The sequence below is a fragment of the Hyla sarda genome, unplaced genomic scaffold (assembly GCF_029499605.1).
Source record: "Hyla sarda isolate aHylSar1 unplaced genomic scaffold, aHylSar1.hap1 scaffold_111, whole genome shotgun sequence".
In the NCBI taxonomy this organism is placed as follows: domain Eukaryota; kingdom Metazoa; phylum Chordata; class Amphibia; order Anura; family Hylidae; genus Hyla; species Hyla sarda.
The window spans coordinates 251961-278511 of record NW_026607730.1 but is presented as its reverse complement, the minus strand read 5'-3'; the positions used below and the strand labels follow the sequence as shown (position 1 = coordinate 278511).

Here is a 26551-nt window from a genome sequence, read left to right as displayed (position 1 = left end):
GGGCCTCAATTTAGGCCTCAAGTGTACATAGTGCGCTCTCACTCCTGAGCCTTGTTGTGCGTCCGCAGAACATTTTACGCCCACATATGGGGTATTTCCGTATTCAGGAGAAATTGCATTACAAATTTTGGGGTCTTTTTTTTTCCCTTTTACAGCATGTGAAAATTAAAAGTATGGGGCAACCACCAGTATGTTAGTGTTACCCCATATGTGGCCCTAAACTGTTTCCTTGAAATACGACAGGGCTCCAAAGCGAGAGAGGCCTAAATTGGGGATTTGAATCCGCCACAAAAATTCCCCACGGCAGTGTTTTCCAAACAGGGTGTCTCCAGCTGTTGCAAAACTCCCAGCATGCCTGGACAGTCAGTGGCTGTCCGGCAATACTGGTAGTTGTTGTTTTTCAATAGCTGGAGGCTCTGTTTTGGAAACACTGCCGTACAAGACGTTTTTTTTTTATTTGGGGGGGGGGGGGGGAAACTGTGTAGGGGTATGTGTATATGTAGTGTTTTACTTTTTATTTTGTGTAGGTGTAGTGTAGTGTAGTGTTTTTAGGATACATTCACATGGTTGGGTTTACAGTGAATTTGAGCTGGGAGTTTGAGCTGCGGCAAAAAAATTGCAGCATCTCAAACTTGCATCAGAAAACTTGCTGTAAACCTACCCTGTAAAGTCACATGGGGGGGGGGGGGGGCAAACCTCCAGCTGTTGCAATACTACAACTCCCAGCATGACAGACCATACATGCTGGGAGTTGTAGTTATGCAACAGCTGGAGGCACATTGGTTGCGAAACACTGAGTTAAGTAACAAACGCTCAGTGTTTCGCAACCAGTGTGTCTCCAGCTGTTGCAAAACTACAACTCCCAGCATGTACAGTCTCTCAGTGCATGCTGGGAAATGTATTTTTGCAACAGCTGGAGGCACACTTGTTGCGAAACACTGAGTTAGGTAACAAACTCTGTTTCACAACCAATGTGTCTCCAGCTGTAGCAAAACTGCAACAATCAGCATGCATTGACAGTCGAAGGGCATGCTGAGAGTTGTAGTTTTGCAACAGCTGGAGACACACTGCTACAACTCCCAGCATGCCCTTTGGTAGTCTGTGCATTCAGCTGTTGTATAACTACAACTCCCAGCATGCACACTTTTTCATGGAAAAAAGTTGCCTCCAGCTGTTGCATAACTACAACCCCCAGCATGCACAGACTACCAAAGGGCATGCTGGGAGTTGTAGTTGGAACTCCAGCTGTTACAAAACTACAACTCCCAGCATGCCCTTTGGCTTTGCATGCTGCGAGTTGTTTCTAAGCAACAGTAGAAGGGGAACAGGCCTCTCCTCCTGCTGTATCCTGCCGCCGGGACTGCCACCGCTGTATCCTGCCGCCGGGACCGATCCTGCTGCTCCGGTCGCCGCCACCGCACACGAGGGGACCCCCGCCGGACCAGGGCAAGATAGGAGACCCCCGCCGGCCCCGATCACTGCCATGATAGCCGTCCCGATCACCACCCAGCAGGGTCGTGATTGGTCGGTCGTTCTGACCGATCAATCACGTGATCTTGAGGCGCCACCCGTGCCACTTCACTCCTGCTGGGTAAGGGTGAATGGGGCTGTCTCGGACAGCCCCATTTACCGTATATACTCGAGTATAAGCCGAGTTGTTCAGCACGATTTTTCGTGCTGAAAACACCCCCCTCGGCTTATACTCGAGTGAACTCTCCACCCGCAGTGGTCTTCAACCTGCGGACCTCCAGAGGTTTCAAAACTACAACTCTCAGCAAGCCCGGGCAGCCATCGGCTGTCCGGGCTTGCTGGGAGTTTTAGTTTTGAAACCTCCGGAGGTCCGCAGGTTGAAGACCACTGCGGCCTTCGACATCATCCAGCCCCCTCTCACCCCCCTTTTGTACAGTACTCGCCTCCGCTCGGCGCTGGTCCGGTGCTGCAGGACTGTCCGGAGAGGGGGTGGTCCGGTGGGATAGTGGTTCCGGGCTGCTATCTTCACCGGGGAGGCCTCTTCTAAGCGCTTCGGGCCCGGCCCCAGAATAGTCACGTTGCCTTGACAACGACGCAGAGGTACGTTCATTGCCAACGTACTTCTGCGTCATTGTCAAGGCAACGCCTCTATTCCGGGCCCGCAGTGCGGAGAAGAGGCGCCCCTAGTGAAGATAGCAGCCCGGAACCACTATCCCACCGGACCACCTCCTCTCCGGACAGCCCTGCAGCACCGGACCAGCGCCGAGCGGAGGCGAGTACTGTACAGAACTAAAGGGGGTGAGAGGGGGCTGGATGATGTCGAAGGCCGCAGTGGTCTTCAACCTGCGGACCTCCGGAGGTTTCAAAACTACAACTCCCAGCAAGCCCGGACAGCCGATGGCTGCCCGGGCTTGCTGGGAGTTGTAGTTTTGAAACCTCTGGAGGTCCGCAGGTTGAAGACCACTGAGGGCGGATGATGACAAGAGGATGATGAAGGGGGGGGGGTGTGGGATGATGACAAGAGGATGATGAAGGGGGGTGTGGGATGATGAAGGGGGGTGGGGATGATGACAAGGGGATGATGAAGGGGGGGGGTGTGGGATGATTACAAGGGGGTGGGGATGATAAGGGGATGATGAAGGGGGGTGGGTATGATGACAAGGGGATGATGAAGGGGGGATGTGTGGGATGATGACAAGGGGATGATGACAGGTGATGATGATGAGGGTCTGGATGATGACCGGGGGGGGATGATGTATTTCCCACCCTAGGCTTATACTCGAGTCAATAACTTTTCCTGGGATTTTGGGTTGAAATTAGGGGTCTCGGCTTATACTCGGGTCGGCTTATACTCGAGTATATACGGTACCCCTTTTTTTCCGGGTCACCTGAGACCCGATTGACCCGGAATAGCGGCAAATTGTTGGTCTGAATTGACCGTCTATTTGCCACGATCGCCGACATGGGGGCATCTCAGGACCCACCTGGGCCATATGCCAGGATGGCTGCTGATAGATCAGCAGTCATCCCGTTCCGATCACCGCGTCCGGAGACGCGGTGATCCAGGAAAGCTGCGCCGTAAATGTACGGTGCTGTGTGCTAAGTACTTCTTAGCAGCGCCGTATATTTACGGTGCTCGTCCTTAAGGGGTTAAAGGGGTACTCAGCCCCTAGACATCTTATCCCCTATACAAAGAATAGGGGATAAGATGTCTGGTTGCATCACATCCCAGAAACAATATTGAATAAAAAGTGATTAAAAAAAGTTACATGTGCAAAATGGGCTACCAATAAAAACTACAGATGACTATGTAAAAAATAAGCTCTCATACATCCTCGTATACGGAAAAATAAGAACATTATATTGATTGGCATATGACAATTTTGTTTAAAAAGTTTCTTACAGTACAGTAATAGAAAATGAATCGTATTGACCCTCAGAATAAAATAAGAGTTATGTCTTTTAATAGGAGAGGAGGAAAAAATAAAAAATCGTTTGTCCTTAAAAGGGGTACTCCGCCCCTAGAAATCTTATCCCCTATCCAAATGACTGTGATGTCTCAAGCAGGGTGTGGCCGTGACATTGCGAGCCTCTAAACGAACGCCGGGTTCAGCAGGGAGATCGTGGGGGTCCCTAGTGGCAGGACCCCCTTAATCAGACATCTTATAGTTTGTTTAGAATGTCGGGTGCAGCGTCGGAGGCTTGTGACGTCACGGCTGCACCCCGCTTGTTACATCACGGTCATGCCGTGTCATTTGGATAAGAGATAAGATGTCTATGGGCAGAGTACTCCTTTAAAGAATGTAGAGTATTGTATGGTATTGATTAAAGCCCCTGACACCATGAGGCATATGAAGTCACATCACAGACTATACTACAGTGAGATTATGTACCAAGTGTATGTCAGAGCTATTCCTCTGACAGCATCTGCCTGGAATCAAACATAAGATATGAGCATGACGCAACAGCCAGAGTGTATTGTATGGAAAAAGATGGGAATGAAAAAAAAAAAGACAACCTGCACAGTATAGCGTGTAACACAGTAACATTAGTCTGCATGTAATGTGAACAGGCATATCTGTACGCCCTGGTCACATTACCGCTGTTTGAAGCAAGCTGAGCATGCTGTCACGATTCGGCTAGCTGGATGTGGATCCTCTGTGTCAGCGAGGGATTGGCGTGGACCGTGTCGGTGGACCGGTTCTAAGATGCTACTGGTATTCACCAGAGCCCGCCGCAAAGCGGGATGGTCTTGCTGTGGCGGTAGCAACCAGGTTGTATCCACCGGCAACGGCTCAACCTCGCTGACTGCTGAGAAGGCGTGGGACAGAAGAACTAGGCAGAGGCAAGGTCAGACTTAGCAGAAGGTCGGGGCAGGCGGCAAGGTTCGTAGTCAATGTGGATAGCAGAAGATCTGGAACACAGGCTTTGGACAACACTAAACACTTTCACTGGCACAAGGCAACAAGATCTGGCAGGGAAGTGCAGGGGAAGTGAGGTAATATAGCCAGGGAGCAGGTGGAAGCTAATTAGGCTAATTGGGCCAGGCACCAATCATTGGTGCACTGGCCCTTTAAATCTTAGAGAGCTGGCGCGCGCGCGCCCTAAGGTGCGGAGCCGCGCGCGCCAGCACATGACAGCCGGGGGCCGGGACAGGTGAGTGACTTGGGATGCGATTCGCGAGCGGGCGCGTCCCGCTATGCGAATTGCATCCCCGCCGGCAATGTCAGTGCAGCGCTCCCGGTCAGCGGGTCTGACCGGGGCGCTGCAGAGAGAGGAACGCCGCGAGCGCTCCGGGGAGGAGCAGGGACCTGGAGCGCTCGGCGTAACAGTACCCCCCCCCCCCCTTAGGTCTCCCCCTTTTTTTGTCCGGCAATCGCTTCACGTGGGACGAGGACACTGGGAGCGATTGTAGAGTTTCCTCAAAGGCAGGCAGTTCAGCAGGAGTGGGAATGGGGAGGGAGGGTAGAGGGTGAAGCTTGGCACGGGGCAGAGTGACACCAGGACGGGGGCTATGAGGAGGCACGGCACAGTCCTGATAGGCCTTGGGGAGACCAGGCACAGGAGGAGACACTGAGGCCCGACAGACGGGACTGGGAGCAGAGGTGAGGCATTTCTTACGGCAAGCAGAACCCCAATTCTTGATCTCCCCGGTGGTCCAGTCAAGGGTGGGAGAATGATGCTGGAGCCATGGCAGACCGAGGAGGACTTCAGAGGTACAGTTGGGAAGGACGAACAATTCAATCTTTTCGTGATGGGGTCCAATGCACATTAAGAGGGGTTCTGTGCGGTAACGCACAGTACAGTCCAACTTCACTCCGTTGACCGAAGAAATGTAGAGCGGCTTGACGAGACGGGTCACCGGGATGCAGAACTTATTCACCAAAGAGTCCAGAATAAAATTTCCAGAAGCACCAGAGTCCAAGCAGGCCACGGCTGAGAGGGAGGAGTTGGCAGAAGGAGAAATCCGCACTGGCACAGTGAGACGTGGAGAAGCAGACTTCGTACCAAGAGACGCCACACCCACGTGAGCTGGGTGCGTGCGTGCGTTTCCCAGACGTGGAGGACGAATAGGGCAATCCACCAAGAAATGTTCGGTACTAGCGCAGTACAGACAAATATTTTTTTCCCTACGGCGAGTCCTCTCTTCCTGGGTCAGGCAAGACCGATCCACTTGCATAGCCTCCTCGGCGGGAGGCACAGGGGTAGATTGCAAAGGATACTGTGGGAGAGGTTACCAGAGATCAAGGTCTTTTTCCTGGCGGAGCTCCTGGTGTCTCTCAGAAAAACGCATGTCAATGTGGGTGGCCAAATGGATAAGTTCTTGCAGGTTGGCAGGAATCTCTCGTGCGGCCAGCACATCCTTGATGTTACTGGATAGGCCTTTTTTGAAGGTCGCGCAGAGAGCCTCGTTATTCCAAGATAATTCGGAAGCGAGAGTACGAAATTGGATGGCGTACTGAAGAATTAACCTGGACCAGGTTCAGCAGGGCAGTCTCGGCAGAAGAAGCTCGGGCTGGTTCCTCGAAGACTCTACGGACTTCAGCGAAGAAGGACTGGACTGTGGCTGTGGCAGGATCATTGCGGTCCCAGAGCGGTGTGGCCCAAGACAAGGGCTTTCCAGAAAGAAGACTCACTACGAACGCCACCTTAGACCGTTCTGTGGGAAATTGGTCCGACAACATCTCCATATGTAAGGAACATTGAGACAGAAAGCCACGGCAGAGTCTAGAGTCCCCATCAAATTTGTCCGGCAGGGACAAGCGGAGGCTGGGAGCGGCCACTCGCTGCGGAGGAGGTGCAGGAGCTGGCGGAGGAGATGGTTGCTGCTGTAGCAGTGGCAGAAGTTGCTGTAACGTGGCGGTCAACTGCGACAGCTGCTGTCCTTGTTGGGCGATTTGCTGCGATTGCTGAGTGACCACCGTGGATAGGTCAGCGAGACTTGGCAGCGGCACCTCAGCGGGATCCATGGCCGGATCTACTGTCACGATTCGGCTATCTGGATGTGGATCCTCTGTGTCAGCGAGGGATTGGCGTGGACCGTGTCGGACCGGTTCTAAGATGCTACTGGTATTCACCAGAGCCCGCCGCAAAGCGGGATGGTCTTGCGGCGGTAGCAACCAGGTCGTATCCACCGGCAACGGCTCAACCTTGCTGACTACTGAGAAGGCGTGGGACAGAAGGACTAGGCAGAGGCAAGGTCAGACGTAGCAGAAGGTCGGGGCAGGCGGCAAGGTTCGTAGTCAATGTGGATAGCAGAAGATCTGGAACACAGGCTTTGGACAACACTAAACGCTTTCACTGGCACAAGGCAACAAGATCCGGCAGGGAAGTGCAGGGGAAGTGAGGTAATATAGCCAGGGAGCAGGTGGAAGCTAATTAGGCTAATTGGGCCAGACACCAATCATTGGTGCACTGGCCCTTTAAATCTTAGAGAGCTGGTGCGCGCGCGCGCCCTAAGGAGCGGAGCCGCGCGCGCCAGCACATGACAGCCGGGGACCGAGACAGGTGAGTGACTTGGGATGTGATTCGCGAGCGGGCGCGTCCCGCTATGCGAATCGCATCCCCGCCGGCAATGTCAGTGCAGCGCTCCCGGTCAGCGGGTCTGACCGGGGCGCTGCAGAGAGAGGAACGCCGCGAGCGCTCCAGGGAGGAGCAGGGACCTGGAGCGCTCGGCGTAACACATGCTTTATACGCGGTGGGTGCTGACTGCTATCAGCAGCCAGGACTCAGGGTTAATGCCGGACATCAGCGATCGGTCCGATGCCCGATATTAACCCTTTTGAAGTTGATTGCGAGTTCTGTAATCACATTGTCCCGATCAACTGAGAGGATAGCGGGAGGGCCCTTACCTGCCACCCAGCCATTTGATCGGTGCTCTGATGTCCCCAGTCAAGCACTGCAGGCTGGAGCAGCAGAGCACCGATAACACTAATCAGTTCTGTTCTATGGAGCAACATTTATCAGTGTAACATAGCAACATAGTTTATAAGGTCAAAAAAGACCTAAGTCCATCAAGTTCAACCGATAACCCTAATGAGTCCCTACTGAGTTGATCCAGAGGAATGCAAAAAATAAAATAAAATAAAAAGGTAAAAATTAATTCCTGATTCCAAATATGGCATCAGAATAGATATAGATCCATGGATCAACCTTCTGTCCATATAGATCTAGAATCCATATCCTGTAATGTTATTCTCCAAAAATGCATCCAGATCCCTTTCAAAGTCTTTTACCGAGTTCACCATGACCACCTCCACAGTCTCACTGCTCTTACAGTAAAGAACCCCAATCTGTGCTGGGGTAGAAACCTTCTTCATCAAGATGTAGAGGATGCCCCTTTGTTATGGATACAGTCCTGGGTATAAATAGATCATGGAATAGATCTCTGTAAGGCCCCCTGATATATTTATACTTAGTTATTGGGTCTCCCCTAAGCCTTCTTTTTTCTAAACTAAATAATCCTAATTCTAATCATCTTTCTGGGTACTGTAGTCCTCCCATTCCCCGTATTACTCTGGTTGCTCGTCTTTAAACCCTCTCTAGCTCCACTATATCTTTCTGGTACACTGGTGCCTAGTACTGTACACAGTATTCCATGTGTGGTCTGACCAGTACTGTACACAGTATTCCATGTGTGGTCTGACCAGTACTGTACACAGTATTCCATGTGTGGTCTGACCAGTACTGTACACAGTATTCCATGTGTGGTCTGACCAGTACTGTACACAGTATTCCATGTGTGGTCTGACCAGTACTGTACACAGTATTCCATGTGTGGTCTGACCAGTACTGTGCACAGTATTCCATGTGTGGTCTGACCAGTACTGTACACAGTATTCCATGTGTGGTCTGACCAGTACTGTACACAGTATTCCATGTGTGGTGTGACCAGTACTGTACACAGTATTCCATGTGTGGTCTGACTAGTGATTTGTACAGCGGTAGAATTATTTCTTTTTCGTGGGCATCTATGCCCCCTATTGATGCACCCCATGATTTTATTTGCCTGGTCACTATAGGTAAATTTACTATTAACTAAGACTCCCAAGTCCTTTTCCAAGTCGTCCCAAGTCGTCCCAAGTGTGCTCCCATTTAATACATAATCCCAGCCCGGACTTTTCCTCCCTATGTGCATTACCTTACATTTATCAGTGTTGAACCTCATCTGCCTCTTCTCAGCCCAAACCTCCCCCTATCCAGATCCATTTGTAACAGTGCACTGTCCTCTATAGTGTTTACCGCTTTGCAGAGTTTAGTATCATCTGCAAAGATTGCTATTCTACTATTCAACCTTTCTACAAGGTCATTAATTAATATATTAAATAGAACATGACAAAAGAATGACCCCTGTGGTACCACACTAGTAACAGTCATCTAATCAGAATAAGTACCATTAATAACCACCCTCTGTTTCCTATCACTGAGCCAGGTACTTACACACATTCTCCACCAGCCCAATCCTTCTCATTTTATGCACCAATCTTTTATGTGGAACCATATGAAAGGCTTTGGAAAAGTCCAGCTATACGACATCCAGCGATTGCCCCATGTCCAGTCTGGAGCTCACCTCCTCTTAAAAGCTGATCAGGTTAGTTTGACAGAACCGATCCCTCATAAACCAATGCTGATATGGAGTCATACATTTTTATCAAGATATTCCAAAATAGCATCTCTTAGAAAACCCTCAAACAATTTACATACAGCAGGGGTTAAACTAGCAGGCCTATAATGCCCGAGGCCACTTTGTGACCCCTTTGTAAATATTCGCACTACATTTGCCATGCGCCAGTCCTGGGGAACAGTCCCTGTTACTATAGATCCCCTAAATATTAAATATAGGGGTCTGTCTGTTACATTACTTAAAGTGTACCTGTCATAGTGCAAAAAAAGAAAAAAAATGTTAAAAGAAATGTTAAAAGAAATGTTACTCAGTACTAAATTCTGATCGTGTGCATATCATTTTTATGTGTCTCGGACCTATATATCCAGAGATATAAGCATTTATCTGCTGGTGATTAACTTTTTCGTTGTGCAGACTAGAGGGGGCGTGTCTGTCTGTCTCCTTCACAGAGATGACTCATCTGCTCTGATTCTCGGGAGCGAGCCTGGGCAGTCAGCCAACTCTACTCTGTAACCCTTTCCTCTCTTTGTTTTCATGCTGTACATGTTACACAGAGGAAGATTCTTGTAGCTTGCCTGCAGTATTCCGAGGGCCGGTTTTAGGTTAGCGTGGCCCTAGGCAAAATCAAAAGAGGGGCCCCAAAAGTCATAATACTGCACTAACCAGATTTGCACATTTTTGGTCACTTCAAATATCATAAAAAATATCTTTAAAAAAATCAATCAATTGAAAAGTCCCAGCAAAACAAAAATAGTACTGATAAAAACTACAAATCACAGCGCAAAAAATGAACCTCACACATCCCCATGTACAGAAAATAAAAGACTTATAGGGATCAGAATAGTACAATTTTATATTTTTGTATAGTTCCCCCCACATTAGGAAGGCAGTATAGTTCCCCCCACATTAGGTAGGCAGTATAGTTCCCCCCACATTAGGTAGGCAGTATAGTTCCCCACCACATTAGGTAGGTAGTATAGTTCCCCCCACATTAGGTGCAGTATAGCTCCCCACATTAGGTGGCTGCAGAGGATTGTACAGACAAGGGTGCAATGCTCTGCACATACCCTCCACCTGTTTAGTAATGTTCATACGCACGCTGCTATACACATGGAGGGGTATGTGCATACTGCAGTGCATTGCACCCTAGTGTACTACAGACAAGGGTGCAATGCTCTGCTCATACCCCACCACCTGTATAGGAATGTACATAAACACACTGCTATACACATGGGGGGGGGGGTTATTATGTGCTGACTACAGAGCATTGCACGTCAGTGTCTGTAGAAGACCCTAGGGTGCAATGCTCTGTAGTCAGCACATACCCCTCCCCCCAATGTGTATAGCAGTGTGTGGATGTACACTTCTATACAGGTGGGGAAATGTGCAGAGCATTGCACCCTTGTCTGTGGTACATTTATGCATAATATTTTTTTTTTTTATACATTATTTTAATTAAAAAAAATGGGAAAGGCGGAAGGGGGGGGGATTCAATTTTTTTTTATTTAGGAAAGGGGTTAATTATTTATTTTATACACTTTTGGTTATAGCTCCCATAGGGTATGTGCAGACTGCAGAACATTGCACCCTAGACTAAAGAATACCCTTGGGTGAAATGCTCTGCATTCTGCAAATACCCACCATGTGTATAGCAGCGTGTGTGTATGAACATTCCTATACAGGTGGGGGTATGTGCAGAGCATTGCACCCTAGTCTGTACTACAGACTAGGGTGCAATGCTCTGCACATACCCCTCCCCCCATGTGTATAGCAGTGTGTGTATGAACATTCCTATACAGGTGGGGGGTGTACAGAGCATTGCACCCTTGTCTGTAGTACAGGATCTTGGTTTCCAAATGAACAACTCGCACACATCTCACACAACAATATGCACAAAAACTGCTCTTCAAGATTGCATACATTGTGCAAGACGCACACTGGACTGCCTTTTCCAACATGGAGGCCATACTAGATTTGGGAATTGCAATACTTAACAGTAAAATAAAATAAAAAAATCCATCAAATATTTCAATTAAACTCCCTGAATTTAAAGTCCCTTCATTTTAAGTCCCTCTCACTTTTATACCTACACTCACTTGTATACTTCACACTCTTGCATACAGACACACAATCACTAGCTCAAACAATCGCTTAGTGTACTTGCTTTTATAGTTACCAGATACCACCTCTCTCTTCCACTACCTGGAAGTGAATGCAAAAGACCAAAAATGACGTGTTTTATTCATTTTTTTCAATTTCACCCCCACAAATATAAAGATATATATATTTATTTGGGTCTGTAGGTACAAAATTGAAAGAGTTACGATTTTTAGAAGGGGAGGAGGAAAAAACAAAAGTACAAAAATTGTCCTACTGAAAAAGCCAGCAAAACAACTGCCCCCCCCCCCCATCTGCTTGGACATATAGTAGTCCTGCTGTGTCCATGCGTCATCACCTATATCATGGACACACTTCCTTGATTGACAGCTGTGAGTGCAGGGATCACAGCTGGAGGAAAAATCCTCCCACTGTCATCTTGTGTCGTGCTACTGTCAGTGAGGACAAGCTGGGAGATGTGAGCAGACAGCATACTGAGGGAGGGGGCGGAGACCTGCACAGTGAGGCCACGCCCCCTCCCTTTGAGAGGAATTCAGACTAGCGAGCTGAATTAAAAGTGTAATAAAAAAATTAATAAAAGGTGCTAGACACATAAAAATTAGATGTACATGTACAGGATTAGGTAATGAGTGATTTATATATTTTTTTTGTTTTTGTTGTTGAATCTGACGGGTATGCTTTAAGCTCAAAATGGGCTTGGTCCTTAAGGGGTTAAATGTTAGAAACTAAGTTTCCACTTGGTTTTTTTCTGGCATTTTTTAGAAAACTGCCACTGCAATTTTTGAGCCAAAGCCAGAAATGTATTCAAAAGGAATAGGACATATAAAGGAAGGACTTACACTTCTCCCTTATGGATCCACTTCTGACTTTGGCTCAAAAACTGCAGTGGCAGTATTCCGAAAACTGCAAGAAAAAAAACAAGTGGTAACGTAGCCTAACATGTGTTTCATGGCTCATACTGTGTATAACTAGTTGTATGCAGAGTTTGAATATGTCTATGTGATGCACCATTTTATATTCAATTAAATAATAGTTATCATTTAGTATTTAAAGTTAATCTTTGCATGCATCTGCTCAAACATGGCTGCCAGAGTCACAATGGAGACTCATGTCTCTCTGCTTCATTCTGACCCAGTCAGAACCCATGACTCCACGGTATATTTGAAATATTACTAAACAGGGAATAATAAATATAATTCTTTTACAGCTCTCAACTCCAAAATAAGGCTGTAAAGAAAAAACAAGGAGCCGTCGTGATTTGTGATTCAGCGACAAAAGAAAAAGAACGCAAAGAAAGGGACACCAAAACTGTGATAATTGAGCCCAATTATAAATGGAACCACCCGTTAAGAAAAAAGATGGCGGATGCAGGAATGTATAAGAGGCATTCTGTAGAATTAGAACCCCTTGCTGGCTTCCAGAAATTCCTTTCAAAGACGTTAAGAATAGTGCGTTATAAACAAGAGGTAAGCACCAAATTTACATGAAACTAACAAGGAGGTCAGAGTCTGTTCCTTTTCGTAATATCTCCTCTTTTTTCCCATATTATCTTAGGTTGAGAATGTAGCGCGGTTTTTATTCTTCGCTAACAAGAAAAAGCCAGCACTAGATTTCATTTATAACATCGAAAAGTCATATGATTATTTTGACAAGTTACTGGAAATCGGCAACACTCACCAGACAGTCTTTAATTATCTCAAGAATGTGAAGCGGTTTGTGTCTTATCTCATGAATGCCACATCACTCGTCTTCAGAGACAAGGAGACGTATAGTGCGGCAGGGATCTACCTGAGCCAACTTGGGATATTCCAAAAGCGTCTCCGTAAAGGAATAGCTAAGGAATGTGTAATGAAGAAGTGAGTATAAAAGAATAAAAAAAGATATGTATTGTTTTTGTTATTAAAGGGGTACTCCTCCCCTAGACATCTTATCTCCTATCCATAAGGATAGGGGATAAGATGTCTGATTGTGGGGGTCTCACCGCTGAGGACCCCCTCGATCTCTGCTGTGGCACCCCAGACATCCGGTGCGAACTTTGCTCTGTGCCGGATGACTGGCGATGCGGGGCGGAGGCTCGTGACGTCACATTCACACCCCGCTCGTGACGTCATGGCTATGCCCCCTCAATGCAAGTCTATGGGAGAGGGCGTGATGGCTGTCACGCCCCCTCCCATATACTTGCATTGAGGGTGGTGGCCGTAACATCATGAGCTCTAAAAAAAACGCCGGGTGTAGCAGACAGATCGTGGGGGTCCCCAGCAGCAGGAACCCCTCGATCAGACATCTTATCCCCTATCCTTTGGATAGGGGATAAAATATCTAGGAGTGGAGTACCCCTTTAAGGACAAACAATTTTCATTTTTATTTTTCCCTCCTCTTAAAAGAGATAACTCTTATTTTTTGCATCACCAAGTGTGTATGGGGGATGGGGTGGGGGGTTGTTTTTACCTAGGGCAGATACTGACACGGTATCATTATTCTGAGGGTCAATGCTATTCCAATGTTTTAGCTTAGATTTTCTATTATTGTACTGTTAAAAAAGAAACTTTTTTTTAAACAAAAGAAGTATGCTGAAATTGCTGTATGGGGATGTGTGAGGGCTCATTTTTTTTGCATCATCATCTGTAGTTTTTTTTTTATCGGTAGCCCATTTTGCACGGTTTTTATAAAAAATTTAAAAAAAATCTGGGATGTGATGCAACCAAAAATCAGCAATTTTGGAATTTAAATTTTTTTTTTTACGCCGTCGGGATGAATAAGATTATATATTAATAGTTTAGACATTTCTGCACGCAACAATACCACGTTATTTGTTATTTTTATTTATTTATTTTTGTGTGAAATGGGGGGGGGGATTTAAAATGTTTTATGAGGGTAGGGGCTTATTTATATTTTTTTAAATAACATTTTTATTTTATTTAACCCTTTTTAAGCCCTCCCAAAGGGGAATATTAGAAACAATCAATAAATAGCTTTTGCTGTTCACTGCTAAATTACTGCATAGCTTTGATCAGTGTTATTGGTGCTCTGCTTATACAGCCTGCAATACTGTATAAAAAGAGCCTAAGACCACAGCATGGAGGTACAGAAAGGGGCCCTAGACACCATTCGGCCACTCTCTAAGTCCCCCATGAGTCCATTGAGGTAACCGGCAACCTTTAATTCAGGCCTTAGATGCTACGAAATGAGCGCAGCTTCTTACGCCTTGCATCCTCTAGGGGTTAAACAGCTTAAATTTATTTTTGTCCCTACAGGGAAAAGCTCTTGTCTGAAAAAGTTAAGAGGCCGGATGAGCTGGCATTGGTTTTGACTAATGCAGAACCTGCTTTCAAAAAGGCCATACAAATGGCAGAAAATAGTGATACACTACTGAAGAAGGAAAAATTGATAATTCTCTACTTTTTGGAATGCATTATCATTTTTAGAAAATTTCAGAGACCTGGGGTGATCGAAAACATGACGGCAAGTAACCTGTGATTTTTTGATCAGTCATTTAGCCATGTACACCGCTAAATTCTAGTGTCCACAAAAAATATATAATGTTGAGGCTGTAGAGAGATAAAAAAAAAGCTTGCCTATCCCTAGTCCCTCACAGAATCCGCTAAAGCTCCTGCGAGGGTCCTTCTTGTCTCCCAATGTTCATCTCTCCTGTGTCATGACCGACTGGGGGACAGGGAGAGTGAGCCCTAAACTGACCCTAAAAACACTCTCCCTGCCTACTTGCCCATACACCTTAAGCGGTGAATCAAGAACTTTGAGCCGGTCCCTACCTGCGCAAAAGTGCAGAGGCGTAAAAACACATAATATAATATACCGATATAGTCTGTCACAGGCCAGAACAGAAACGGAAAACAACCAGATATACCAAACAGGATACAAATACTAACAGGGCAGAATATAAACAGGCAAACTGATAAGGAAACAGGACACTGTTCACACCGGGACACAGAGCAAAACAAACTCCCCAAACAAACACCCCACTCCACAAAAGGAGTCGCCATTAATAAAGCCAAATAGACTACTGGTCAGCAAGCACACTCCACGGTGTGGTCAGGATGCTGACCCAGTAGGAAACAGAAATATAAAAACACAGAACTTCATGAAAACAGATACAAGAACACCAGACTCAACAAAGTAGAGGAACACTGGTAAGGATACTAGACAGTATATTTCTCAAGATACAAGACAAGAACTGGATGAGTCTTAATAGAATACAGGACACCAAACAGGAAGAGCACGGATAACACTAGCAAGACTAACTCAGTGTGAACACAGACAAAGCAGAATGAACCAACATAATCCTAAGCATGCTATATAACCATGGATTACTAAATAACCAGCACTGAATGCAGGAGAAGTCCGGCTTAGTGTATGATTACACACCTAAACAAAAAAACTATACAAAAAAAAACAGACATTACATCCTGCCTTCCTCCTCAGAGCAGGACCTGCCTTCTTTGCTAATTACTGAATATGGCGATTTTGTTCTGACCTTTCGTCTCAAGAGCAGGCATCGAGGGCCCGAAAGGAGCTGTTGGGGACCTGTAGGAGACCAGAGATAAAGTATTTTATTATGATTTATTATTTTTATTATAGCGCTCTTGGTTCCAGGGTGCTGTATATGATAAGGGTTAAAATACAAACAAATGTAAAATAAATGTGATACAAAAGTAAAGTGCAGACTGATTCAGAGGGATAGCTGGCCCTGCCTGCAAGGGCTTACAATCTACAAGGGGAGGGAAGGAAAATACAGTGGGTCATAAGTGGCTGTCCCAGTGCAGTGACAACAGGGTTATGGTACATTGAGGCTTCGGTTTGTTTTTGAAGGCGGGTAAGAGCCGCTTGCGATTTGCGCGATTCCGGGTCTATGGTGACCCGGAATATGAGGGGGATCGCGGTTGTCCAAGACACAGACAATCCCCCTGAAGGCATAGGAGTGAGGTGGCAGGGGTGCCACCCCTCCTATGCCTGCTATTGGTCGGTCAGAAGTGACCGACCAATAGCAGATCGGGGGAGGGGAGGGTTACTTTCGGTTTCCCTGTTCTGCCCACCCACAATAGGTGGGGCAGGACGGGGAAACCGACAGGGACCGGCACCGAAGGTCACTTACCGATCTGCGGAGGCTGCGGGCGACGGTGATCGACGGGCGGCGATGTCGTGCTGCTCGCTTGCTGGATCCTACGGAAATATACAGTGGTCTCTAAACTGTAGCCCTCCAGATGTTGTCCAAAAACAAAATATAAAAGGGAAGGGACTTCTCCGGGTGTATCAGTGTGGTGACTGGGTGCTCTATTCCCAGTGTATTCACAGTCATATGAAAAAAAGGCTCACACACACTGTTACTGCTAAAGCTTCTTCTTTATATGAAATTTCTTCACAAGAAATATTTTCTTCACAATACAACAAAGCAAGAAAAAAGCAGTGAATAATCACCTAGGTGGATACAGACAGTCCGCAAGATGTAGATTGGTAGATTGGAGAAATAGCCGATTTCTTAAGACTTCATTGTGCAGCTCCACTGCTCAGTTTCTCTGGCCGTCTCCATTCACACGAAGGACAGTTGAGAATAATTGCAATGTTTCAGAGGCTACGCCTCCTTTGTCAGGCATAGTGAACATTCCCATCACCCACATACATAGTATCAAACTCTCGCAAGATTTTAATTCTACAAAAATATATAGAAATTACAATACTGTTAAAAACAATGTATATAGTTAATCATAGAATAACTACTAATTACTTCTTACAGAAAAATATTGAAATTACAATTTTCATTAATTCTATGAGGTTGTAACGTACACAATGTTTGTATCCAACGCACCTCACTCTTTAGTAATCTCGTCTTAATTTATTCCTTGTTATCTAAATCAATATTTTCCAATACTTGCCACCTTAATTCGTTAATATTGTGCCCCTTATCATAGCCGTGCTATGCTAGTTTCATATTTTTGCTTTGGTTTTTGGGTGTCTTCTTCCAACTCCTTTTTACACGTGCAGATCGCACTTATGTTCATTTATTCTTTGTTTTATTGGTCTCATCGTCTGTCCTACATACCCCATCCCACAGGGACATTTTAAAAAATACACGACTTGGCTGCTGTTACAAGAATGCCATCCTTTGATTGGGATTTTGGTCCCCTTCATCAGATGGGAGACCATGTCTCCTTTGATAATAGTACTGCAATTTTGACATGACAGACATGCAAATGTCCCTGATTGTCTGGCTTTTAAGAATGTTTGTTTGTCCATTTTCTTCTTTTTTAGGTCTGCTCTAATCAAATGTTTAGCAATTGGTTTATTTTTTCTATAGACACCAAGCAGTCCCCAATACTTGCATATGACTTTTTAAATCATTTTAGAGTGACCAGTGTATGTAGAAAAGAAACTCATCTTATCATCTTGTATAGTCTTTTTATTCTTCTTGTTACTTCTTAGATCTTCTCTCGATAATAAATCTTTCTCTTGACTCACCTGCTCTAATTCTTTTTTGTCATATCCTCTTTGTGTGAATTTTTCAGTCACCATTTCCTTATTTTTTATAAACTCTTCCTCTTTACTTCAAATTCTTTTTGTACGAATTAGCTGGCCTTTTGGGATACCCTTGAATATTTGCGGCGTATGACCGCTTTCTCTATGTAGAAAATTATTACGATCAGTTTCTTTAACATAAAGAGTAGTGTCTAACCTCCTGTGACGATCCGTCTTGGGGATTAGCTCTGGGATCGTCCTGGACCACGCCACAGGATGAGTTTCTTCTCAATAAACCAGCAAACAAACGCTTATAATGCAAATCTGGCACCTTGCCAGTTTTATTAGACAGGTTGCAGGGAAAGAAACAAACAAAAAGCAGGAACAAAACCAAAATCCTAGACCGTCTGGTCACTGACTAAACAGATCAGCTTGTCCTGACTAACAACCGCTGAGCTTCCCTCAGCCGGTTAAACTTATGTCCCCTGCAACCTTCTACTCACAATTCATGGCAGTCTCTTTGAGCCTCTCATAGCTCGGGCTGTGTACTCTTCAGCAGGCTCTGTCTCTTCCCTACAGCCCACATGCTGTCTCCTAGGAAGAGCCTAGATTAGACTGAGTCTCCATCTCATATACACTTCCCTTCCTTCCTGCCTCATTACTTAAGAAGCAGGTGAGAGCTTCTGCAGGGTGAGCCAAGGAAATACACCCTTTCCTTGCCACACTGCCACACCTCCCCTCTGTGTTTTTAATTACTTTCACATCAAGATAGTGAATCTCCTTCTCACTGGACTCATGAAAATTCTATCCATTCATGACAACCATTCAGATATTCAACATATTCGAGGAGCTGAGGCTGTGAGCCCGCCCAGAGGATGAAAACATCATCCACATAGCGGACCCACAGCCTGACCCTCTCACTGAGGTTATGACTTCCTACGTACCTCTCTTCGAATTGGAACATAAAGATATTAGCTAGACTGGGGGCCACAGGGGACCCCATCGAAGTCCCCTGTTTCTGTAGAAAAAAAAATCCTCTCCAAAATAATTCTTATACAAAATAATTTCCAACATTTCTACCAAAAATAAAATTTTTGCATTACTCAATTTGTTGTCCTTAATAAGTTGTTCTTTTATTGCAAGTATGCCCTCCTGAGTTGGGATATTGGTATACAGACTTTTTATATCTAGAGTGCATAGCAAAAGATCGTGAACATTATCATTCACTCCCGCTAGGCAGTCCAGAAATTCATTCGTATCGCGTAAGCAATTTGGCAAGGAAGCAACAATTTTTTGTAGATAACAAGACCGAATTTCTTTGATCGGATCCCCTTTAAGTTTTTCATATACCCGACAATCATTCAGTTGGCTATAAGCCTATTCTAAATACATTGCTTTACCAAGGACAACCGTTGCTCCACCTTTATCAGCTTTTTTTAAAATAATTATTCTGTCATCATTTTTTAGATCTTGTAATGCTAATCTCTCCTCTTTGAAAATTTGGCTCTCTTTTTTCTCTAGTCTTATCCCATTTTTCTGTCACCTCCTTAATGACTACCTGCTGAAACGTATCGGCAGGGGACAGTTCACATTTGGATCAAATGTGCTTTTCTTCTTTAGTTTCAGAGGGAGTGGAGCAACGTTGTCCCTGGTAACCTGTTTACCTTGAAAAAACATTTTCAATCGGATATTTCGGCAAAACTTATGGAAATCAAAACTGTCTCCTTTTTCTATAGGTACAAAACCCAACCCCTTATTGATCACGGTTTTCTGAACCTCAGTCAATTCCACATTCGAAATATTAATCAGCAGCTCACCAGCTTTTTTCTTTTGTACTCTCGTCTGTGTTCCTCCAGTGTTGTTCACATTCACTGCTTTTCTTCTTCTTGAAAAATTTTTGGTAGAATTGTTGGAAATTATTTTGTATAAGAATTATTTCAGATTTAGAGAGGATTTTTTTCTACAGAAACAGGGGACTTCGATGGGGTCCCCTGTGGCCCCCAGTCTAGCTAATATCTTTATGTCCCAATTCGAAGAGAGGTACGTAGGAGGTCATAACCTCAGTGAGAGGGGGGCTGTGTGTCCGCTATGTGGATGATGTTTTCATCCTCTGGGCGGGCTCACAGCCTCAGCTCCTCGAATATGTTGAATATCTGAATGGTTGTCATGAATTGATAGATTTTTCATGTGAGTTCAGTGAGAAGGAGATTCACTATCTTGATGTGAAAGTAATTAAAAACACAGAGGGGAGGTTAGAGACTACTCTTTATGTTAAAGAAACCGATCGTAATAATTTTCTACATAGAGAAAGCGGTCATACGCAGCAAATATTCAAGGGTATCCCAAAAGGCCAGCTAATTCGTACATAAAGAATTTGTAATAAAGAGGAAGAGTTTATAAAAAAAATAAGGAAATAGTGATTGAAAAATTCACACAAAGAGGATATGACAAAAAATAATTAGAGCAGGTGAGTCAAGAGGAAGATTTATTATCGAGAGAAGATCTAAGAAGTAACAAGAAGAATAAAAAGACTATATAAGATAATAAGATTAGTTTCTTTTCTACTTACACTGGTCACTCTAAAATGATTAAAAAAAAAAAGTCATATGCAAGTATTGGGGACTGCTTGGTGCAGACGACAAAAATGGTCGCCTGTTCCGAGAACGCCCAAGATTTGTCTATAGAAAAAATAAATCAATTGCTAACCATTTGATTAGAGCAGACCTAAAAAAGAAGAAAATGGACAAACAAACATTCTTAAAAGCCAGACAATCAGGGACATTTGCATGTCTGTCATGTCATGATTGCAGTACTATTATCAAAGGAGACACGGTCTCCCATCTGATGAAGGGGTCCAAAATCCCAATCAAAGGATGGCATTCTTGTAACAGCAGCCAAGTCGTGTATTTTTTAAAATGTCCCTGTGGGATGGGGTATCTAGGACAGACAATGAGACCAATAAAACAAAAAATAAATGAACATAAGTGCGATCTGCACGTATAAAAAGGAGTTGGAAGAAGACACCCAAAAGCAAAAATATGAAACTAGCATAGCACGGCATTTCTTTGATAAGGGGCACCATATTAACAAATTAAGGTGGCAAGTATTGGAAAATATTGATGGAGATAACAAGGAACAAATTAAGACGAGATTACTAAAGAGCGAGGTGCGTTGGATACAAACATTGTGTACGTTACAACCTCACAGAATTAATGAAAATTGTAATTTCAATATTTTTCTGTAAGAAGTAATTAGTAGTTATTCTATGATTAACTATATACATTGTTTTTAACAGTATTGTAATTTCTATATATTTTATATTTTTGTAGAATTAAAATCTTGCAAGAGTTTGATACTATGTATGTGGGTGATGGGAATGTTCACTATGCCTGACAAAGGAGGCGTAGCCTCTGAAATGTTGCAATTACAGGGTGCATTCACACGGGCAGGTTTACAGTAAGTTTCCTGCTTTAAGTTTGAGCTGCGGAATATTTTTCGCTGCAGCGCAAACTCCTAGCGGGAAACTCACCGTAACCCGCCAGTGCAAATGTGTCCTAAAAACACTACACTACACTAACACATAATAAAGGGTAAAACACAACATATACAACCCCTTACACTGTCCCCCCCCCAATAAAAATGAAAAACTTATTGTATGGCAGTGTTTCCAAAACGGAGCCTCCAGCTGTTGCAAAACAACTGACTGTCCAGGCATGCTGGGTGTTTTGCAACAACTGGAGGCACCCTGTTTGGGAATCACTGGCATAGAATACCCCTATGTCCACCCCTATGCAATCCCTAATTTAGTCCTTAAATGCGCATGGAGCTCTCTCACTTCAGAGCCCTGTCATATTTCAAGGAAACAGTTTAGGGCCACATATGTAGTATTTCCGTACTTGGGAGAAATTGCACCACAAATTTTGGGGGGATTTTTTTCCTTTTACCCCTTATGAAAAGGAAAAGTTGGGGGCTACACCAGCTTGTTAGTGTAAAAAAAAAAAAAAAAATTTACACTAAGATGCTGGTGTTGCCCCATACTTTTTATTTTCACAAGCGCTAAAAGGAAAAAAAAAGACCCCCAAAATTTGTAACGCAATTTCTCCTGAGTACGGAAATACCCCATATGTGGGTGTAAAATACTCTGCGGACGCACAACATGGCTCAGGAGGGAGAGCGCACTATGTACATTTGAGGCCTAAATTGGTGATTTGCACAGGGGTGGCTGATTTTACAGCGGTTCTGACATAAACGCAAAAAAATAAATACCCACATGTGACCCCATTTTGGACCCCTCACGGAACGTAACAAGGGGTATAGTGAGCCCACCCCACAGGTGTTTAATGAAAATTCTTCAAAGTTGGATGGAAAAATTTTTCAAAAATAATGTAATTTTTCATTTGCACAGCCCACTGTTCCAAAGATCTGTCGAACGCCATTGGGGTGTAAATACTCACTGCACCCCTTATTAAATTCTGTAAGGGGTGTAGTTTCCAAAATAGGGTCATATGTGGATGGGTCCACTGTTCTGGCAGCACGGGGGACTTTGTAAACGCACATGGCCCCTGACTTCCATTCCAAAAAATGTTTTTCCCCAAAAGCTCAATGGCGCTCCTTCTCTTCTGAGCATTGTAGTGCGCCAGCAGAGCACTTGACGTCCACACATGGGGTATTTTCTTACTCAGAAGAGATGGGGTTACAAATTTTGGGGGGCATTTTGTCCTATTATCCCTTGTAAAAATTTTACATTTGAGGGAAAACTAGCACTTTAGTGAAAAAAATAAATAAATCATTTACACATCCAACTTTAACGATCAAACATCTGTGGGGTGTTAAGGCTCAGCAGACCCCTTGTTACCTGCCTTGAGGGGTGTAGTTTCCTAAAATAGTATGCCATGTGTTTTTTTTTTTTTTTGCTGTTCTGGCACCATAGGGGCTTCCTAAATGTGACATGCCCCCCAAAAACCATTTCAGAAAAACTCACTCTCCAAAATCCCACTGTCGCTCCTTCCCTTCTGAGCCCTCTACTGCGCCCGCCTAACACTTGACATACACATAAGAGGTACTTTCTTACTCGAGAGAAATTGGGTTAAACATTTTAGTAAGATTTCTCTCCTTTTACCCCTTTTAAAAATTCAATAACTGGGTCTACAAGAACATGCCAGTGTAAAAAAATGAAGATTTTGAATTTTCTCCTTCAATTTTCTGCTATTCCTGTGAAACACCTAATGGGTTAACAAACCTTTTGAATGTCATTTTGAATGCTTTGAGGGTGCAGTTTTTATAATGGGGGCATTTATGGGGTATTTCTAATATGAAGACCCTTCAAATCCACTTCAAAACAGAACTGATCCCTGAAAAATTTCTATTTTGAAAATTTTGTGAAAAATTGGAAATTGCTGCTGAACTTTGAAGCCCTCTGATGTCTTCCAAAAGTAAAAACATGTCAACGTTATGATGGAAACATAAAGTAGACATATTGTATATGTGAATCAATATATAATTTATTTGGAATATTCATTTTCCTTATAAGCAGAGAGCTTCAAAGTAAAAAAAAATGCAAAATTTTCTATTTTTTCATCAAATTTTGGAATTTTTCACCAAGAAATGATGCAAGTATCGACAAAATTTTACCACTAACATAAAGTAGAATATGTCACGAAAAAACAATTTCTGAATCAGAATGAAAGGTAAAAGCATCCCAGAGTTATTAATGTTTAACCCCTTAAGGACCAGGCCATTTTACATCTTAAGGACCAGAGCGTTTTTTGCAAATCTGACCACTGTCACTTTAAACATTAATAACTCTGGAATGCTTTTAGTTATCATTCTGTTTCCGAAATTGTTTTTTCGTGAAATATTCTACTTTAACCCCTTCACGACGAGCGACATACATGTACGGCGCCGCGAAGTGTCACTTGGCGCGCGGCGACGTACATGTACGTTGCGGGGTTCCGGGAGCGCCGCGTCACCGGTAGCGGTGATCGGACCGGGATGACTGCTGTTATCTAACAGCAGGCATCCCGGCACATCGCCGAGGGGGGTCCTGCGATCTGCGCGATTCCGGGTCATACGGGTCACTGGTGACCCGGTGACCCGGAAAATAAGAGGGATCGGGGGTGTCCGAGACACCCTCGATCCCCCTTAAGGGATAGGAGTTTGGTGGCAGGGGTGCCACCCCTCCTATCCCTGCTATTGGTCGGCTGAGCGACCGACCGATAGCAGACCGGGGGAGGGGGGGTTAAAGTTCAGTTCCCCCGCTTTGCCCACCTATCGGTGTCCGGGCAAAACGGGGGAACCGTCCAGGGATGGCCGGCGCCGAAGGTCCCTACCTGGATCCCGGAGCGCGATCCTCCATGCGGGGATCCCCCACGTGCGGCGGCGGCTTCCGGGTCCTGCTAGGTGAGTTGTTGCCTAGCAACATCCGGAGGGCCACAGTTTACAGTGGTCTCTAAACCGTGGCCCTCCAGATGTTGCAAAACTACAACTCCCAGCATGCCCAGACAGCTGTTTGCTGTGTGGGCATGCTGGGACTTGTAGTTTTGCAATATTTAGAGGGGTTCAGGTTGTAGATCACTAAGTGGTCTCAAACTGTAGCCCTCCAGATGTTGCAAAACTACAACTCTCAGCATGCCCAGACAGCAGTTTGCTGTCTGGGTATGCTGCGAGTTGTAGTTTTGCAACATCTGGAGGGCCACAGTTTTGAGACCACTGGACAGTGATTCACAACTTGAACCCCTCTAAATCTTGCAAAACTACAACTCCCAGCATTCAGGAACAGCATAAGGCTGTCTTGGCATGCTGGGAGTTGTACTTTCATGCCTCCAGCCATTGCATAACTACATCTCCCAGCATGCCCTTCCGCAATCAGTACATGCTGGGAGTTTTAGTTTTGCAACAGCTGGAGGCACACTGGTTGGAAAATACTGAGTTAGGTCATAGAACCTAACTCAAGGTTTTCCAGCCAGTGTGCCTCCAGCTGTTGCAAAACTACAACTCCCAGCATGCATGGTCTGTCAGTGCATGCTGGGAGTTGTAGTTTTGACCCCCCTCCCGTGTGAATGTACAGGCTACATTCACAATGGCGGCAGATTACAGCGAGTTCCCCGCTACAAATTTGAGCTGCGGGAAATTTTTCGCCGCAGCTCGAAACTCCTAGCAGGAGACTCAGTGTAATCCGCCGCCAGTGTGAATGTAACCTAAAAACACTACACTACACTAACATAAAATAAAGAGTAAAACATTACATATACACATGTACACTGCCCCCCCACCACCCCCCTTCCCCAATAAAAATGAAAAACGTATTGTATGGCAGTGTTTCTAAGATGAAGCCTCCAGCTGTTGCAAAACAAAAACTCCCAGCATTTCTGGACAGCAATTGACTGTCCAGGCATGCTGGGAGTTTAGCAACAGCTGGAGGCACCCTGTTTGTGAATCACTGGCATAGAATACCCCTATGTCCACCCCTATGCAAGTCCCTAATTCAGGCCTCAAATGAGCCCTGTCGTATTTCAAGGCAACATAATAGGGTCACATATGGGGTATCGCTGTACTCGGGAGAAATTGCCTAACATATTTTGGGGGGCTTTTTCTTCTTTTACCCCTTATGAAAAGGAACAGTTGGGGTCTACACCAGCATGTTAGTGTAAAAAAATAATTTTTACACTAACATGCTGGTGTTGCCCTATACTTTTCATTTTCACAAGAGGTAAAAGGGAAAAACGCCCCCCAAAATTTGTAATGCAATTTCTCCCGAGTACGGAGATACCCCATATGTGGGCGCAAAGTGCTCTGGGGGCGCACAACAAGGCCCAGAAGGGAGAGTGCGCCATGTACATTTGAGGTGATTTGCACAGGGGTGGCTGATTGTTACAGCGGTTCTGACAAACGCAAAAAAAAAAAAAACATCCACATGTGACCCCATTTTGGAAACTACACCCCTCAAGGAATGTAATAAGGGGTGCAGCGAGAATTTACACCCCACAGGTGTCTGACGGATCTTTGGAACAGTGGTCCGTGAAAATGAAAAATTTTGCACAGCCCACTGTTCCAAAGATCTGTCAGACACCAGTGGGGGGGGGGGGTAAATGCTCACTGTACCCCTCATTATATTCTGTGAGGGGTCTAGTTTCCAAAATGGTATGCCATGTGGGGGTTATTTTGCTGCTCTGGCACCATAGGGGGCTTCCTAAATGCGACATGCCCCCCGAGCAAAATTTGCTCTCAAAAAGCCAAATATGACTCCTCTTCTGAGCATTGTAGTTCGCCCGCAGTGCACTTCAGGTCCACTTATGGGGTACCTCCATACTCAGAAGAGATGGGGTTACAAATTTTGGGGGGTCTTTTCTGCTATTAACCCTTTAAAAAATGTGAAATTTGGGGGAAAACCAACATTTTAGTGAAATTTTTTTTATTTTTTTTACATATGCAAAAGTCGTGAAACACCTGTGGGGTATTAAGGCTCACTTTATTCCTTGTTATGTTCCTCAAGGGGTCTAGTTTCCAAAATGGTATGCCATGTGTTTTTTTTTTTTTTTTTTTTTGCTGTTCTGGCACCATAGGGGCTTCCTAAATGCGACATGCCCCCCAAAACAATTTCAGAAAAACGTACTCTCTAAAATCCCCTTGTCGCTCCTTCGCTTCTGAGCCCTCTACTGCGCCCGCCGAACACTTTACATAGACATATGAGGTGTGTCCTTACTCGAGAGAAATTGGGCTAGAAATACAAGTATACATTTTCTCCTTTTACCCCTTGTAAAAATTCAAAAATTGGGTCTACAAGAACATGCGAGTGTAAAAAATGAAGATTTTGAATTTTCTCCTTCACTTTGCTGCTTTTCCTGTGAAACACCTAAAGGGTTAAAACATTTA

At 44.8% G+C, this 26551-nt stretch overlaps 1 protein-coding gene and 1 long non-coding RNA gene across 4 annotated transcripts in view; one reads left to right on the top strand and one right to left on the bottom strand.

Moving 5' to 3' along the window:
• The window catches only part of LOC130301103 (uncharacterized), a 90441-nt gene extending 73926 nt beyond the window's left edge, over positions 1-16515 (bottom strand). The window contains exons 1-2 of the long non-coding RNA XR_008851805.1: positions 16323-16515; positions 15705-15754 (exon numbers count right to left, since the gene is read on the bottom strand). This is a non-coding gene — a long non-coding RNA (uncharacterized LOC130301103). The remainder of the gene's footprint in view (positions 1-15704; positions 15755-16322) is intronic.
• LOC130301099 (uncharacterized) overlaps positions 1-26551 on the top strand; it is a 95355-nt gene that overhangs the window by 29887 nt on the left and 38917 nt on the right. For all 3 annotated transcript variants that reach the window (XM_056551596.1, XM_056551595.1, XM_056551597.1), the window contains exons 5-7: positions 12420-12678; positions 12767-13068; positions 14467-14674. In XM_056551596.1, the coding sequence (XP_056407571.1) occupies positions 12420-12678; positions 12767-13068; positions 14467-14674 (769 nt within the window). The remainder of the gene's footprint in view (positions 1-12419; positions 12679-12766; positions 13069-14466; positions 14675-26551) is intronic.